Source organism: Cinclus cinclus, chromosome 7, assembly GCF_963662255.1.
Source record: "Cinclus cinclus chromosome 7, bCinCin1.1, whole genome shotgun sequence".
Classification (NCBI taxonomy): Eukaryota; Metazoa; Chordata; class Aves; order Passeriformes; family Cinclidae; genus Cinclus; species Cinclus cinclus.
Window position 1 is genome coordinate 27,766,935 of NC_085052.1, and position 18,897 is coordinate 27,785,831.

Below are 18,897 nucleotides of genomic sequence, written 5' to 3' on the forward strand. Positions count from 1 at the left end.
TCTACTCTGAATAATGTTGCATCAAAATCTGGGAGAGCAAAGAATGCAATGGACTTTCAGCCTCCTGCTGTTCCTCCTATTCCTGTTCTTGTTGGTTCAAATGAGAAATTCCTTTCTCTCTGAGCTCCCCTCTTCCATTTCCATGGTGTGGGGCAGGCTCATCCCTGTCACAAAATGCATTTTGGTTCCTCTATGCACTGAGCATTCACCACCTTGAACAGAACGGACTCTTCCAGAGAAGTGAGAAAAAAACATCAGGAAAAAAACCACTTCCAAATCTATCTGTACTCAGAACATAAATAGCAGAAAATAATAATTAAATTAGGGTGACTTTTTGTTTCTTTTATTCATTGATCTGAATAGGTTTGTCTCAATTAAAAAAAAACCAAAACAAAACAAACAACAACAAAAAAAACCCCCTGAAAATAATAAAACTACAACCACTGTAAAAGAACAAACTGTACCTCTTCCACATCGTTGTCCAGCACCACGACCTGCAGGGGGGAAGTCAGGTTCCGATTATCCGAGATGGTCGTTCCTACTGGGGAGGATTCCAGGATGAAGCCCTCGTAGGTAGACCTTGTGAAATAAGGCTTCTGGTTGTTCTCATCCAGGATCTCGATGTGGAGATTGGCAAAGGCAGGGAGAGGATGGCCATTGTCTTGTTCAGCCTAAAAAAATCACCTCATTTGTCAAAGGTTCCCACTTATGAACAGCGACTGGGGATGGTTCTACTTAAGAGTCGTAATCCAGTTTAAAAATGGACTTTTTTCTCAGGTCCACCTGCTAGGGAACTCAACATCAAGGTAAAGAGAAATACCAACTCAAAATTAGATAGGAGACAACAACAGGATCACCTTCCATCACAGTCACATTTACACAGCCACAAGAAACCCAAATTTTATACAAACACAGCTCCTTAAACTCTCAGGGTTGAGAGTTTTGGAAAAAGCTCTGAGGGATGAAAGAAAACTAGGAATGCTGATTGTGCAGCAGAACCCACAGCAGCAGCAAGAGAGATAAACGCAAAAAGTGGGAATAACACACGTGGACACATTTGCTTTCTCTTTCCCCAGATCTGCCTCTTAAGCTTTACACGAGTGGGATTTTACTTTGGATTTTGCCTATTTTTGAATCCCAGACTGGTTTGGGTGGTACGGAACCTTAAAGATCATTCCATTTTACCCCATGTGATGAAATGGGCAGGGACTCATTCCAATCCCAATAGTGGAATATATCCAGTATCCCATGGTGCTCGAAGCTTTGTCCAACCTGGCCTTGGACACTTCCAGGGATCCAGGGGCAGCTGCAGCTTCTCTGGGCACCCTGTGCCAGGGAAGCTGTGGATGTGTGTCTAGCACAATTCTTCACTTCCATGAAAACCCCCCCCAATCTCAATGGCCTGCACCTCCCAGGAGTTATTCCCTGATATTTTTCACATGATTTATTCTTATTCTCAAACTTCCTAAAGATAAAAGCACTAAACTGCCCATTCCAGTGTGCTAATCTTATAAAAACCTATGGTCCTGCTTTCTTTTTCCTGTAACTTCCCAACCAACAACTAATTAAAACAAAGAAACAAGGGAATTAGGAGACCAAAAGTAATTTGGTCTCCAGTTTATAAAGAGCAAACCAGCTTTAATTACAGTCCTGCTCTTGATACTGCAGCAAGACAACAGTAGGGCATTGAAAGACAGTGTCCTGTTCCTATAGCCAAAATTTGTATTCCCAAAATCTGGATGCACAAAGACACCGGATCACAACAGAGAGAACAGGGACTAAATTCCTGTTCTTAACAGGACTTTCTGTTGGCAGAGGTTTGGTTTTAATCTGGTATTTCCCCCATTTCAAACAGATAATTCTCCATTTTTCAAATCAAGACTCCAAGGAATTTTGGTCTGGAAGGATCCCTTTGACTTCATCAAAGTTTTCAAAAATTTCTTCTTTAAACAACTTTTCTTGGTCCAAAAATATTAATTCTCTTTGTTTATAAAACAACAATAGTTTGGTAATGATATTAACCTCTATTAAAAAAAAAGAAATAAAAGAAAAAGTAGTTGTAAAACCTTCTATTTCAAATTTAAAAATAAATATAAGAAAAAAGTTGTCATTTTCTTCAAAGGCGGTGATGACATCTTAAGTAATCCATAAAAATTCTCAGTTTTTAGGAAAAAATGGATTTTTCTTTTCAAAATATGCTGGGATTACTCTTGAACAACAGGAAAAAATGCCCTGGGCTCCAGTCCCATCCAGCCGATGCTCCACTGAATCAAAATAAACTACACGTGTCAAAGCCAACATCACCAAAATTGCCTGGCAGGATTCTGGCTACTGACCCATGAAGGTAAAACTACAAAAAATATCTTGAGATTATATTTTTGCCCAAGTTAAAATACTGAAAGCTGAGAGAAAATTCCAGTAATTTTCCAAGTAAAATTGGTCTCTTCCTGGCACAAAGTTTCCATACAACCCCTGCAAGTTACTTTATAATAATGCTTAATGTTCCTTGCTATAAAGAGATCCTAAAAAAAAAATGGAAAATGCAAACAACAGAGGGTCTCAATCTTCTGAACAGCTTGAAACACCACAATAATGGCCTTGCTTGAAAGTCCAAGTGAGCCCGCAGCTCATTCTGGGATAAAAGCAGGAATATTCATCCAGGTGCTGCAGGCTTTGTTGAAGTTCTGGGAATTACACGTGGCCAAACACAAAGAAAGTTGTTCTCTCCCAAAACTGGACTTCAAATTTGAGTCCTTGGAGCCCAAAGTGACAAAGCAAAGGAGTCCTTCCTCACTGAGCACTTCCAGTCAAAGTCACTTCAGCTTTCCTTTGTGTTCACCAGTCAAAATGAGAGATTAATTTCATTTTTTTGTTTCCAAAGACATCAGTATTTAAGGGAAAAAAGGAAGCTTTGTAAACATCCACTTCTTTTTGCCTTTTGCTTGAAATAAGGAATTTTACATTACAGTGTGAGGAATTGATCTGCTTTCAGGTGTTCCATGAAATCAGTCCTAGAAGTGACATTTTACTGCAAGCAGAGTTCAACACAGACTTTTCATAATGCTCCAAAAATATAATAAAGCTGAAACATTGGCAATTTTTGTTTCAGTGCCCTATTTATTGAGGGTTTTCTTACTGTGGGGGTTTGAGAGTTTTTTGTTTGTTTGCTTTGTGTTTTTTTTTATTTTTTTGTTTTGTTGTTTTTTTTTAAGAGATGAAGTTATACCTCACAAGAGTTGTTCTAGACATTGACCACTACTAGAGCAAACCTTTTCCCCTCACATTGCTCTGTTAAACACTTGCCTCGACTTGCTGGCCACAGGTTGATCTTTTTTTGCTTCCTAACACATATTTTGGAGCACAAACAGGAAACAATTTACATTTTTTTTTTTTTTCACCCAGAAAGCCACTGGTATCTAAGCTACAAAACATCTGGGTTCCAGTCCTTCTAAGAAAAAGATTTTTAGTGACAAAATAATGAGGGATGTCTCAAATAACCCCAAGGATGTGACCTTCACACTTCTACCAAGACACAAAAAAGCAGCACAGGATTAGATTCTGGTATAACTTAGATCATGGAGTCCAGCTCCAGGCCTCCATCACTATCCAGAGCTGGAATATTCTCCAGCCTGCTCCCAATGTCCCCTCTCACTACCAAAGTAGCAGGTCCTGTCCTAGAGAAACATCTAAAAGAGAACAAGATGTGGTTCCCTCAGATGAAACTCAGAGCTCCCATTTCTCCATGGAATCACAAAATCCACTTCAGCAATAAATACTCCTATTGCTCCACAGAATCACAAAGTCCACTTCAGAAATCCTCCATCCAAAAAATTTGTCCTAAGGTGCAAGGAAACCGAATTGTTTTATATAAGACATGTCCATGCTGCTCCTTTTCTCCAAGATAATGGAGTTATCTGAAGTGTAAAATAGGCTAATTAGGAATAATTAAAAAAAAGAGAGGAGAAGAAGAAAAAAGGGGGGTTTGTCTTTGTGCTAGATCTTCTATTTGATAAAATTGGTAGGTCCAACCCTAGAAACAATGAAAAATATACCCACCCCAAAAAAAACCCAAACAAAAACCAAACAAATCAAAACAATAACAGAAAATAAAACAAAACAAAACAAAGAAACAAACAAAAAAGCCCCCAAAATGTTCTCTCTCCCCTCCAATCCCAACAGGGAGATGAGCAAGTGGAGCTGAGGGGAGAGTGGTGCATGGGGGTAAATGTGAGCTTCACACACCCTAAAAAATTGGGATGTCAGGATTTATTCCTGGTGAGGGGATACACACAAATCCATGCTGAAGAGTAGCAGGGGGAGCTGCAAACTGTGCTCCAAGAAGATCTCAGACTTAAGGAAAGCAAAATTAGGTGGCAGGAGGTGAAACCAGATGGGCTTTCATGCCCCTTCCAAGCCAAACCACCCTGGGATTCTGTGATCTATTATTTAAATGGATGTGATTAAAATTGGGAGCAGCCAGCAGGGAGAGAGGGAAGGAAGGGCAGAGTGACAAAGTGGGTATTTTTAATGGGAGAGGCAGGGTGAAAAGAGGGACAGCATTTATCCAGATTTAGGCTAAACTTTAGGATTGGGGAATTATTCCCAAGGTCAGCATGTACAGCAGAAGGAAAGAAGCACTGAACTGGATTAAAACTATTAAAACTTGGCTTAAGGACAAGGAGCACAGAATGTCTTTAGAGCACAGAAGAAATGTGACTTTCCTGTCAGTGACTTTGCTGTCACTGTGGCAGGGGAAATTAAATCAGCACAAAATGTGTCTGGACACTGGGCTTAAAAAAACCCCAAAATATCCATTTTAGGGCCATGGGTAAAGGGTAACTTTACCAGCAAGATTCATGATGCTGCAGGGCAGTGAACAGTAATTATGGATTATTTTCCAAATATTACAACTCTTCCTTATTCCCTTAAAAAACCCACCAGCTATGAAGCCCTTAGGCCAAGTTTTGAGTGTTGAATGTTAAATTTTACAAGGAAAAAGATTGTTTCTCATTGCAGAAAGTAAATTTCTGTCAATAAAAGCAATAAAAGCATTGTACATCCCAATTACTGATTTCCATTATTTAATTGCTCTGAGAGCTCTGACACAAAATTTAGGGTCAATCTTACTGATCTGAAGAAATATTTTAGTGATTTAAAGGAAAGGTTTGGGTTTCCTGGATCCTTTTTTTCCTTCATCACAAAGATAAACCCCGTTCCTGCACTCAGATTTTTAATTCTACATCAAATCCTATCACTGTATTAAACATAAGAGAGAAAAAAAAGTCTGTCTCAAAGAGAATTAAATGAATTCTGAGTTCACCTTAGTGCTGAACCTTTGAAAAGCTAATTAAAAAACCACTTTTTGTCCTTAGTACCTACAGGAGATGCACAACCAAAGGAATGATTTGGAAAATTTCAGCCTTTACAGGGAGAGGATGGAGCAGTCTTTAATGAAAATGAACTTCTTCCATTATTTTCCTTATCCGTTGCCGTGAGTACAAACCCCAAACTTGAGCAAAAAAATAAGCACAAATCCTCTGAAATGCACTAAAATTAAGACATGGGAAGAGGGGAAATTTGGAGCTACCCCACACAAAGATAACAAAGGTCAATAGATGATGGGGCCAAGAGGTCACAACAGTCTGGGAAGAGCTGAAGGCTGAAATTCTTGTAAAAATCAACCAAACTTTGCAGATATTAAGGCTCTGAAGGGGTGAAAAAACAAAATTCAGGACTTTTTCAGTCTTAAAAGCTATGGAGCATTTCTCTAATTGAAGAAGTCCCAGTCCAGTGAGCCTCAACTGATGGGCATCTCCTCATTGCCTGCTAGAATTGTGCTGTCTGAAATTCAGAATAAAATAGCCACAGAATCAGAGAATCACCAAGGTCAGGAGAGTCCTTCAAGGTCATTGTGTCCACCTGTCACCCCAGCAGCACCAGCAGCACCCCTAAACCATGTCCCCAAGGGACACGTCTTGATGTCTCCTGAGCACTTCCAACGCTGCCCTGGGCAACTTTTTCCCAAGCCTGACCACTCTTTCAGGGAAAAAGGAATTTTTTTCTGATGTCTAATCTGAACCTCCCCCGGTGACCGTGGTAAGAAGAACAATTCCAAAATCATGCTTGAAGCTGCAGCCAAAGACAGGAGGCTAGAGAAGAGGAGCAGCTCAGATCTCCCTGGGTTTCTCTCTTTATTAATAAACTTGTTTTCCATGAGCCAGCCTGACCTCCCCTTGAGTCCAGGCCAGCATTCAGTCCCACAGCATTGCCTGTCACATTTGAGTCATTGAAGGAATCAGAGTTTGGGTAGGAATGGACTTGGAAAATCATCTCGTTCCACCCCCTGTCATGGGCAGGGACACCCTCCACTATCCCAGGCTGCTCCAAGCCCCAAAGTCCAACCTGGCCTTGGACACTTCCAGGGATCCAGGGGCAGCCACAGCTTCTCTGGGCACCCTGTGCCAGGGCCTGCCCACCCTCCCAGGGAACAATTTCTTCCCAATATCCCATCTTGATTTCCCTTCTGCCAGTCTGAACCCATTCCTGCTTGTCCTGTCCCTCCAGTTCCTGTTGCAGGGCCCTTCTCCAGCTTCCCTGCATCCCCTGAGATCCTCGAAGGTGCTGTGAGGTCTCCAGCCAACCTTCTTTTCTAAAGAAGAACCCATATTGTCTGGTTTAACCCTGCCACCTCCTTGTCTCAGCTAGGAGCTCCTTACCCTGGCACTGCGGAGGAGGCTGAACTGCTGCTTTCTCTTCACTCCCAGAACTCTGGCACTGCATTTTACAAGTAAGAGTCTGTCCCAGCTTCCTCCTTCCTCACCTGGAGGAGCCTCTGTCCTGCTCTGTCCTTTTTGGGACACTGTGCTCAGGACACCTGGATCTGTTCAGAGCTGAAGTGCTTTTCTCCCTGTTCTATTCTCTATTCTCACTAATGAGTTCTAATGTTCCATTCTCTTTTTATATATTTTTTGGATCACTGAGCCAACCTCCACACTCCGTTACCAGTTCCAACAGCAGGAACTCACTCCCAAGTCAGGCCAGAACCCATCATTTTATATAAAAGTTTAGGGCAATCCTTTCACTTTATTTTAAAATCTTGTGTAATTTTATCAGCCACTTTATCACCGAGTCCCTTGGTCTTGCAAAGTCCTTCTCCAATTCTACAGTAAATCCCTGGAAGTTCCATCCCAGGAAGTGTTAGGAAGATACGGGGACATGGAGTAGTGGCGGGCTTGGCTGGGTTAATGGCTGGAATTTATGATTTAAGAGAGTTTTTCCAACCTAAATGATTCTGTGATTATATCCTTGCCTTCACAACCAGAATATTCTACTTATATATTATATATATTATGATTCTGTAATACCTCAGGATGAGAATTAGTTATTATTTCAGGAATTCAACCATTGAGATAATTCCCAAGACTCTCCAGCCCAGAGCTCTCCTCCACAACCTCCTTGTGTTTTATACCTGACCAATTTTTGCCCTTGCTAGTGGCTGGCAAACATCCTCTCCCATTCTCCCTGTATTTCCACTTGGAACAGGAAACAGCCCCCGTGCAATCACACCAAACATGGCACATACTAGCTGTATTTCCTGCCTCCCAAGGTTTGTCCACAGTTTGATCCTAAGGCTGTTTCTGTAGTGATGCTTTTTTCCCTGTAATGCAGGATTTTTTTGACAGCTCTGAGAGCAACAGACAGGAGGGATCAATGAAGCTCCCAATGGAATAAGAGAAACCAAACAACTCCTCTGCAGAGTGAGGAGAGCATCACTTCCTGATGTTTCTGCTGAAGTCCATGAGGGAGAATCACTGACATTGGGAAGAGTTTAACTACACTGGGACTGCTGGGGGCATCTCTCTTAGCCAAAGTACCTCCACAAGAAAGGAGTCAGAGAACCACAAAATATCCTGAGCTGGAAAGACCCACTAGAATCATGGATCCAGCCCCTGTTCCTGCCCAGACACCCCAACAATCCCACCCTGTGCATCCCTGGCAGCGCTGTCCAAACCCTCCTGGAGCTCTGGCAGCCTCGGGGCTGTGCCCATTCCCTGGGGAGCCCGGGCAGTGCCCAGCACCCTCTGGGAGAGGGAAGAACCTTGCCCTGATCTCCAACCTAAACCTCCCTGGCACTCAAGCACAGCTCCAGCCATTCCTTGGGTCCTCCTCACAGGGAGCAGAGATTGGAGTTGCCTGTGCTGCCCAGTTTGGATGGAAATCCAATTTGGCCCAAAAATTCCAGCCAGGAGAAATTCCAGCGTAGATGGAATAGATATTACAGCAGAAACGTTCTCCATCACCTCTTGCACAATGGGATCCCAAACCAATTTCCCTCTAACACTGGAATTGCAAATACTCTGTTCCACTCTTGACTTTCTGTCACCCCCTAACTGACAGGGAAGCACAATCCCACTGTAGAGCTGTTTCCAAGGAGTTGTCTGTCACTGGGTTAATGACAGCCTGGCTGAAAGCCCTCCTGGGATCACGGGGGTAGATCCAAGGGGTACAGGAAATGCTATGCAAGAATACTCTTCAAAATCCTCTGTGTTGCCTGGCATAGTATTGAAGAACATTTCTGTCACCAGCTTTGTGGGCAAGGCACCAAAACCACCCAAGGGACACAAACAAATTCTTTTTCACAGAATTCCAAACTGGTTTGGGTTGGAAGGACCTTAAAGCTCATTCAGCTCCACTGTACCTTCCCCTAGCCCAGATTGTGAGAATGTATTCCCTATGAGCCATAAAACTCCTAGATTCAAGGAAAAGTCCTATTAATAAGTCAGGCTACAAATGTTATTTGAAGCTGGTAATCTTATCTTACCTTTTCCCTCTTCCCTCCCTATCTTTTTAAAATAATTTAATCGGAGTTTTTATTGAGATGCCCAAGTCACATAAATCCTCCCTAATTTCCCAAATAGAATCAAATACAACAGACAGTGGTTTATGACTTGACCAGCCAGACTGGATGAAAACCCACTCTAGAACTATCAACTTAATTAACTAAATCCACTTATCTATCAATTTAACTATCTAAACTCTAAAGTGATCAATTTAATTTCACCAGTACACAGGCGCCCACATGAAATCACCAAAACACTCCGGTATTTTTCCACTTCGTGTTCTAAAAATCAAAGCATTTTTGTCACTAATACAATGCCATTAGAAATGGAAAATCAATTTCTGCAGGAGAAATTAAATGCTTTCCCTGATTTTAAATATGACAAAGATAGATTTTCTTTAAAGGGGAGAAATTTGATGTAGTCCTGGGTAAATAACATAGACCAGAACGGTACAACAGAAATGGAAAAGGTCTGTAAGGGTGGGGAGGTTCTGACACAGATTCCCAGAGCAGCTGGGGCTGCCTCTGGATCCCTGGCAGTGTCCAAGGCCAGACTGGATGGGGTTTGGAGCAGCCTGGGACAGTGGAAGGTGTCCCTGCCCATGGCAGAGGTAGCACTGGGTGGGCTGTAAGGTCCCTTCCAACCCAGAGCAGTCTGGGATGCTCTGCCCTTCAGTAGCATCAAAATAATTCCAGGGGGTTTTTTTTGTTTTTTTGTTTTTTGTTTTTTTGTTTTTTTTTCTGTTTCAACTCCCACAGGTTTATGGCAACTCTGAATGGACAAAGGTCATGATTTTTCCTGAATTATTGGATATCAACCCACTACAAATATTGAGGAGAAACTCCTGCAGCTCCTCATCCTTTGCCTACTCCAGAAGTGAGTCCCTGTGAACTGAATTACCCCCAACATAAACAAGTTTATCAAAAGCAGCTCTCCCTCAGCTGTGGTAAATTCTCCAAAGTAGAGGAATTCCATCCATGAGCACTCCCCTGCCTGTGCCAGCACATCCAGCCTCTTATGGCCCATCCTCTTTACAAATGGATAATGGGAGTGTCAGCTTAGATTCTATCTAATTGATAAATAACCCTTGCTCAAATAGAAGTGGAGCAAAGTGCATCAATTTGACTAATTGTCCCATTTGCTTCACGCTTAAAAAAAATAAATAAAGCTTGTCTGATGCTTTTTAGACCTGGTAACAAGAACGTAATCTCATGTGTACACTGCAGTGGTCATGTCATTGTAATTTTAATTAAATCTGTTTAAAGGTTTAATTCATATATTATGGCAGCCTTGGTGTTGCCATATGGAAATTTCAATGGGAAACTCCCCAAAAGCTACTTTTTTTCCTTTTTATTTTCTTTTTCCTGTAAGGATGTTGTAATAATGTTCGTGTTTCAAGGCTAAGAGCTTCCATAGGAGGGCAAAATTGGTTTTCTCCTTGCATATAATCTAATATATTCCAGAGGCAGAGGGAGGCTGAAATCCAGCATTTCTTACTAAGATCTTTAGTTTTTTTCATTGTCTCCCTATTTGAGAATTCAACATTTATCAGCAATGCAGGTGAGTGCCCCCATTTCCTGTCCACCTTCCTTCCTGCATTCAAATATTCCTGTATTGACTTAACCAGCTTTTCCATTTCACAGTTTTCCAGAATACCTTAACAGGAAAAAAGCGAATTGATCTTCTCATATCAGAGGGAATATTTTAAAGATTAAATTGAGTGTGTGCTGCAAAAATAGCAGATTTTTCTGTTTGAAGGGAAGCATCTCAAGTTGTACCCCTTCAGATAAAACAGAACTGATCAGATCCTACAACTGTGAGAAATGACACGTGCAACACAAGAAGCTGAAAGTTTGATTTGGTAAAAGCCTGAGCCATTATTCCAAAGGTTCCCGAAGGATACAGCATTAAAACTTTTATTGTTTTAGCAGGTGGCACATTGCCATTCTTACGGACTGATCCTTTTCCTTACTTTTTTCTTATATTCCCTGACTGCACATTTACCACAGCAACAGAAACCTCTTAAATCCTATAAACATGGTCATGGTCGCTATTTAGGCACAGAAAATACCCTCCCACACCAGTTAATTGGTTTTTAAATCAATGTATTGTGCAGCTCAATTTTGGGAATAAAGGGCTGCAGGGCTTTAATCTGTAACTCCTTAGGATATTTAGAGTCACAGGAATGGTTTGGATTGTAAAAGCCCATCCAGTGCCACCCCTGTCATGGGCAGGGACACCTTCCACCATCCCAGACTGCTCCAAACCCTGTCCAACATGGCCTGGGACACTGAAATCTGATACAAATAGCTGCATTCTCAGGACAGCAGGGCTCATAAAAAGTGAGGGGACAAGTGGTGCTGAGTTTGTTCACACAAGGTAACACAAAATGTTAGAACTCTGCCATGATTCATTCTTTTCACAAATGCTTCACACCCTTCTTCTCCCTGATGGTGATAAATGACAACTGACAGGTGAAAAGGAAGAGAAAACTGCAGAAGAGACAAGCAGCCCCACCCCACTTTTTTGCCAGAGATTTTTATTTTCCAAGGAATATAAAACCAATGAAAAAATTCAGCCCGAATTACCTTAATAACCAAGTCAAACTTTTGGTGTAAATCCCTATTTATTGGCCTGAGGAGTGTCAGTTCAGCCGTTGTGAGATTCATATGGAAATACTGGGGATAATCCTCAGGAGTACCTGCAAAAAAGAAATTGAGGTTTCAACAACTCTGAAAGGTTTAATTCAGCAATGCGTTTATTTTACTCATTAACCATCAAAGGAACAAAGCCTCATCCTGGTTTTGGAAATATAAAATATTGCCTTACGTGGACATGGAGTTTAAGAATACTATAAAGTTGTGTGTTTAATCTTATTATTTCTGTACTCTCCAAACCCACAAAGACTTCCCTCAACTGTGACTCCCTAAGTACTTGACAACAACGGGGGTATTATTAATAACATATATATTAGTAATAACACAATAAATAACAATATGATAACAACAAATAGGTCATTTTAGAAATCCTTCTGGGAAAACTCTCTCCTCAGAGAAGAAGCACCAGATGAAAGATCAATTTACTGTCAGTTGTAATTGGTGTTTTCATGGCTGTGGATTTCCAGGAAAGTCTTCAGGCCAGTGAAAATAGAATCCTCAGAGCCTGAATGGATTTGGGGGGGCCTGGAAATGCAGGAAGGGCTGTGCCAAGGCTGTGCCAAGCTACAGCCCAAAAATGTGCCCGTGCCTAAGCCAAAGGGTTCCAGCACCACAGCCTGGCAGAGGAGAAGGGAAAAAATTCCTGCTACAGCAATTATGAGCCCTGGGATTCTCAAAGAAATGGTGCAAAAGGGAAAAAAAAAAGAAAGCCAAAGTGTTCCACACTGACCGAACTCCAGAATTCCCAGCTCAGCAATATTGCGAGAGGACCCCAAAGAGCCAAAATTCTGATTATAAGTCTAAAATCTTGAGGGGTTTGGGTCTGGGAGCAGCCCTGGCAGTAGCTGAGGGCAGAGGGCACCCCTGGCTCACGGGATAAAAGCCCTAGGACATCGCTGAGCCCAGGGGGTGGGAGCACAAACCTGGCCCTGCCAAACCCTGGATCCAGCCAGCACTGAGGCATGGATTGAACACGAGGGAAAATCACTTTCCTCATAAATGCTGCTGGTTTTTGTTCCCCTTTCAAGTGCTTTCAGAAAGCCAGGAGATAAATTGCTGCAATAATTTAATTTGCAATCCTCTAATGACAACCATTTGCTAGATAAATAAATTAGACATATATTTATATATATTATATAAGCTTTTGGTTTTTTCCTCTCTTAATCTACACCTGCATCATTGACCCAAAATGCAGCAAAAGAACCACCATGGATTACTTTTTCTCTTATACCACCAGCACAAATGCAGGGCTTCAAGCTCCAAGTCCTGTATCCCCTTGCCCTGCCTTTAATTTCAAGTTCTAATTAATTAATCTAATTTTTGAAGAGCACAAGGCACCCAGCAGGAGCTCCAAGCTTTTGGCAGGTAACAGATTGCTGGTTTTAGAGGCTGCACATCACCAGTGCTGCTGCTGATGCTAAAAACTGTCACAAAATTAGGGACAAAATGCAAAAACTCTGAGAAAGGAGAAAACAAGAGGTGCCCTAAAGGAGAACAAATATACAGGGGGGAGGAGGATAAGAGTCACAAAGGGATCCACTGAAGGGAAGATGAGGCTAATATTGTGCAAGGATGTCAGGAAAGAATCCAGCAAAAGATAAAAAAAAAGGGGGGGGGAAACAAGCAAAAAAATTCCACTGACAACCAAACCAACCTCAGCAGGTAAAGGAGGAAAAGGCAGCAAGGTGGATGATAGAGAAGCAAAAATTAAGGGATAACACAGGTGGATGGCCAAGTCCTGACTGGGGAAGCCTGCTCAGCTCCTGCCCACTTCAGGAGGAGCTCAGATTCCTAAACTCTGGGAGTCAGCTTTTCCAGGAAAGGGATATCTGCTTCTGAAAAAAATTAATACAAATAATATAAAATAATTTCCATTTTGACAGAGCAGAGCAGCCCTCAGTCCACTTTTGTCTGCTCTGAAATCCAGGCATGAGCTCTGAGTCTCCTGGTTCCAGAAATTCCATGTGTTTGGAGAGGCTGAAGGATCAAAATGTGGGGGCCAGCAAGGGGGAGAAGGAAAGGACTCCTCAATTTTGCTTTTCCCAGAGCCAGAGGAGGGGTTTTGTGGGACCTAGGGCTTGAAATGGACACAGGACTGGATAGGATCCCCCTTCCCAAAAGATATTGTGCATTTTTGGCTCTTTCTTTAAAATATCAACCAAAAGTGTCCAAAGCTGGTAGCAGAAATCACAAAGCTAGTTCCAAGGGCAAAAAACTGATGATTGAAAGGAAATTTCAGCTTTTCTCAAGGATTGGCCCCAGAGAGAATAAAGGCTTCAAATGACTTCTAAAAAGAATATTTTACTAGTAATTGACTATTAAACATAATACATTTTACTATTAAAAATAACAATATTTTCTAGTCAAAATAATAAAATTTACTGGTAGAAATGATAACACTTCTAATAAAAATAAAGGGTAGGGCCTTACTTCACCCCTGGATAAGTCCAGGGAATGTGGATATTGCAAAGACCCAAAGAATTGAACATTTCCAAAAGCCAAGGAATGGAAAAATTAATGTGTTTCCAAAACAATTTCCAGATATCCCATTCCCAAATGTTAAATATATCAAATATCCACAGTGCCTGGAGCATGTGCCTTGCACAGGTAGGCAAAGAAAGAAGGGAAAAGAAATACAAAATAAAACTGAGACAAATTAAATAAAACTTAAAATAATTCTAATAAGTAACTTATTCCCTCATTCCACAGGCACAGTTCAAACCTCCCAGTGTTTAAAAAAGGACATTCCTAAAGAGATCAAGGAGAAGGAGGTTTAGATCTAAAGAAAAGGGGGGAGAAAATCCACATAATGAGAAATATCTGCAAGACCCATTTACTGTGGAACTACTTAATATTTTCTGAGGCTAAAACAGAAATAGCAAATCCTGGGAGAGATGAATGCAGACTTAAAATTCAAAAATAAATCCTTTGGAAGAGCACAGAGAAGGGAAAATAAGGAAAATTAAAAAAAGAAAAACCAGAAAAGAGTGAAATAAAATGAATGAAGGGAGGGGAAAAAAGGACGGCAAAAAAAAAAAAAAAAAAGAATAAAGAAGAAAACAAGAAAAAAAAATAAGGGGGAAAATAAATCTTAAAAGAAAGAAAATAGAAAGTATTAAAAAAGTAACAAGGAAAAAAGAAATGAGAAAAAAAGACAGAAAAATTAAGAAAGAAGAAAAAAGGAAGAATTAAGAAGGAAAAGAGAAAGAAAAAGAGGGAAATAAGAAAATATAAGGGAAAGGGAAAGGATGAAAATATAAGGAAAAAGAAAGAAAAAGGAAAATATAAGGAGTAAAGAAAGAAAAAAGAAAAGAGAAGAAAAATATTATAGAGAAAAAATAAAGAAGGAAAAATAAGGCAAAACAAAAAGAAAATAGAAGGAATAGGATAGGAAAGGAAAAGGAAAAAAAGAAAATGAAGTAAAAGGGAAAATATTAGGGGCAAATGAAGTTAAAAAGAAGGAAAAGATAAACTAAAAAAAAGAAATGAGGAAAAAATAAGGAAAAATAAGAAAGGAAAAAAGAAAGAAAGAAGAAGGAAAGAAGAAAAGAAGAATTAGAAAAGAAAATAGGAAGAAAAAGAGCCAAAAGGTTGTGGAGGAAGGGAAAAAGAAGGAAAATAGAAGGGAAAGAGAAGGATAATAAGAAAAGTGAAAAGAAATAGAATGAAGAAAAATAAAGAAAGGAAAAAACAGAAAGTAGAATGAAGGAAAAGACATGGAAAAGAGATGGGAAAAAGAAGAAAAAAGAAAGCAAAAAAGCAAAAAAGAAGGAAGAAAGGAGGAGAGGGGAAAAAATTAAAGAAGAAAAAAAGACAAAAGGAAGAAGAAAAATGAAAGAAGGAAAAAAAAAAGAGAGGGAGGAAAGGAAGAGAAAAAAAAAGTCCCCAAACTAACCTAAATTGCTGCACCACACCTTTCTGAATTATTTCTTGGACATCAGAACAACCACTCCAAAATTCCCAACATCCCAGGTTAGTGACACACGTTTAATAATTCCTGTCCTGAAGAACTTTTTAAATTATGCAAAAATCCTAAGAAGTTAGCCTAAACGTGGCCCTGGGGTGGATTTCTCCCTGCAGGACTTAGGAATAGATAACATTTATAAATTGCTGAGCTTAAACCTTTACAACGTGCTCCTCAAAATCCTCACTTCCACTTCTCCTTGGCTGGGAAAACCAGGGAGTTCAACAGAGGGGAGACAGGGCAATGATGCGATCCCACAGAATTCCCCATTTCCAAACGCCACGGAAAGGTCGGTGTGTGGATTTTGGGAGCAGCTGGCCAGGTAGAACCCTGCAGCTACCAACCACCTTCAGGCACTTCCATGGCCCAACCTACAAGCCCAGAAACAAATGCCAAACGCAGGGAAGCAGCAGGAAAAAGAAGAGAGAGAAGCATGAGCAAATAACCAAACTTTAAATTACAAAGGAAAGCACACAGGCAGCAAAATCGGAGGTGGATGCGGTAAGATCCTTGGAGCTGCCCCGTGCCATATGATTTTTGGGATGAAATCTGCTCTAATTGCCTTTTTCAGCCTCTCTTTTTGTGTCTGTCAATGGGTAGCACATCCTAGCAGAGCTGTCCTTTCCCTCACTGCGTTGTTCCACTCACTAAACCAGACAACAATTCTGGATTCAATGTGAGTAAACACTAATAAATAACCACATGAAATGAACATCCACCTGGCAATTAAATACCAACAGGTAGAAGAACAATTCCAAACATCCCACTGACAGCAAGTGGAATTTTTGTCAGGGTTCCACTCTCCCAGGCAAACTTTTCCTGGCTGGTCATAGCAGAGGGAGTGATTTGGAGGGACAGGAAAAGTAGCAGACACCAACCAACTAGGATGGAATAGAGGATGCCGGGTCGCTCAGAAGGAGGCTGGATGTTTCGGTCCTGATCTATGGCTTGGATGGGTGGAGTGACACTGATGGGATTCACCCGGGCCTGAAATGAGAAATCACATTGGAAACAGAGCAATTAGGAGATCTGCAAGTTTAGCACAATAACATCTCACGGGGAAAGGTACTGGAGGAGAAAAATCCTTCACAATGAGAAGAATATGTACAGCTCATGGCCTCTTTAAATCCAAATTAACCGAGCAACATATACATTTCTACAGCAACCTCCTTTCTGTGAGATACAGCTTCAGGATAGATCCCAGAGGAAAGGAAGCACAAAATCCCAGAATGGTTTGGATGAGAAGGACCTTAAAGCCCATCCGGTGCCATCCCCTTCCATGGGCCAGGGCACCTTCCACCATCCCAGGAGGCACCAAGCCCCAATGTCCAACCTGGCCTTGGACACTTCCAGGGATCCAGGGGCAGCCACAGCTTCTCTGGGCACCCTGTGCCAGGGGAGGGCCTCCCTACCTTTCCAGGCAGCAATTCATTCCTTATATTTCACCTCAATTTCCTTTCTGTCAGTCTGAACCTATTCCTGCTTGTCCTGTCATTCCAGTTCCTGATGAGAAGTCCCCCACTGGCTTCTCTGTAGCCCCTTCAGACCCTGGAAGGAGCCATGAGGTCTCCACACAACCCTCTTTTCTCCAGACCAAACTTTCCCAGCCTGGCTCCACGGGAAAGTGCTCCAGCCCCCTTAGCAGCTTAGAAGCAGACAGTAAAGACTTGATAAAGAAAACCCACAAATACTTGACTGTTTTTCCATAAATAGTCCCTTGAGTCAGGGATTTCAGCCATCACACAGTGAAACACAGCAAATGCCTGAAAATAGGAAAACAACAAATTGAACTGGAGCATCATCAGGAGCTAGAATACCTGTGATCCACAAATACACACTTCCAAAAGAAACTTAAGGTAGAGACATTTCAGGGACAGCTACATTGGAAAAGTGTGTATGGATGTGGGAACAATTCACCATTATTTGGAAGTTAATTCAAATGTTTAATATGGAGACAGAATTGTAGAATCATGGAATGGTTTGGGTTGGAAGGGACCTCAAATATCCAAAATTTCCCACCACCCGCCATGGGCAGGGACACTTTCTACTGTCCCAGGCTGCTCCAAGCCCCAAAGTCCAACCTGGCCTTGGACACTGCCAGGGATCCAGGGGCAGCCACAGCTTCTCTGGGCACCCTGTGCCAGGGCCTGCCCACCCTCCCAGGGAACAATTCCTTCCCAATATCCCATCTATCCCTGCCCTCTGGCAGTGGGAAGCCATTCCCCCTTGTTCTGGCACTCAATCCCTGTAAAGAGTCACTCTCCATCTCTTTAGTAGTTTCAGGTTCTGGAAGGTCACCATCAGGTGGCCCCAAAACTGGTGCCAGTTTTCATCTCAATCCAGCCTCCAGTGGCAACTCCAGAGCTGCCATTCCCAGCTCCCACAGTTTCAGTGACCTTGGCTGCTCAACCAACCACAGATGTACCACACATGCATGTCGCTTTGCCTCCCCTTGGAATGTTTCCCTGCATGACAAAAACCCTTAATGAGCTCTGTGAAAAGCCAGATGCCCTTCCGCCCCCTGCCCCCCCCCCCCCCCCCCCCCACAACTCTCCTGGCAGCCTTTCCTTTGGAAAACTCTGTGTTCTGCAAAGAGGGGACTTGAAATTTAATGTGGGAATAGGAATGAGACAAGTCCATGCTCGGCCAAGTTTTGGCAGAGCTGTCAGAAATCATGCTGCTGAGAGCTGGAAGAGAGCTGTGAGAGCTTTGGTGATGCTGAGGGGAAGATTAGAGGGAAAAGGGATGAGCCAGGAGGAGAAGAAGAAGCCAGGGAGGGAGGAAAGGCAGTTCATTGACCTCTTGTGTAGGTGTGGATTGGCAGCCCCAGAGGTCACTGGCCACCACACCCTAAGGTATGTCCCCCCAGTCATTCCCAACAGGTTCCTCAAGTCCAGGCGCTCTCCCAGCCTTTTCCACACCAAGGTAATTTGAGGTACAGACATGTCAGGGATAGGCACATTAAAAAGTGAGGATGGAGGCTCTTGGTCTCTCAAATTAGGGCTGGAAAGCTCCTCACTCCACGCCTGCTCATGGCTTTTGTCTCTGTCCCTGTCCCACTGGTCAGGTCCTTTGTCATCACCCAATTCCATTTGGGAACTCTGAAAAATTAAACTCTTAAAAGTGTAATGAGGGAGACGAGCTCAAAATAGGCAGAAAGAAAGAGAGAAGAAGATAAATTTGACATCTGCTTGAATTTTTAAAAGGCCTTAGGATGGCATAGAAGTTGCATAGGAAGAGAGAAGATTCTGCAGAAAAACTGACTAAGATTAAAATGCTATTTTTAAATTCACAGATCATTTGGAGCCCTCTTAGGAAACCCCACATTTGAGTTTGAAACACACCCACAACAAAACCAACCCCATCTGTTAGTCTGGGTTTAAACTCACCATTAATGCCCAGAGAAGCTGTGGATGTCCCTGGATCCCTGGCAGTG

General features: G+C 41.9%; 1 protein-coding gene across 5 annotated transcripts in view; it reads right to left on the reverse strand.

The window, feature by feature from the left end:
* PCDH15 (protocadherin related 15) overlaps positions 1-18,897 on the reverse strand; it is a 264,399-nt gene that overhangs the window by 149,851 nt on the left and 95,651 nt on the right. For all 5 annotated transcript variants that reach the window (XM_062496847.1, XM_062496842.1, XM_062496846.1 and 2 more), the window contains 3 exons: positions 16,340-16,448; positions 11,429-11,541; positions 465-671 (listed from right to left, as the gene is read on the reverse strand). In XM_062496847.1, the coding sequence (XP_062352831.1) occupies positions 465-671; positions 11,429-11,541; positions 16,340-16,448 (429 nt within the window). The remainder of the gene's footprint in view (positions 1-464; positions 672-11,428; positions 11,542-16,339; positions 16,449-18,897) is intronic.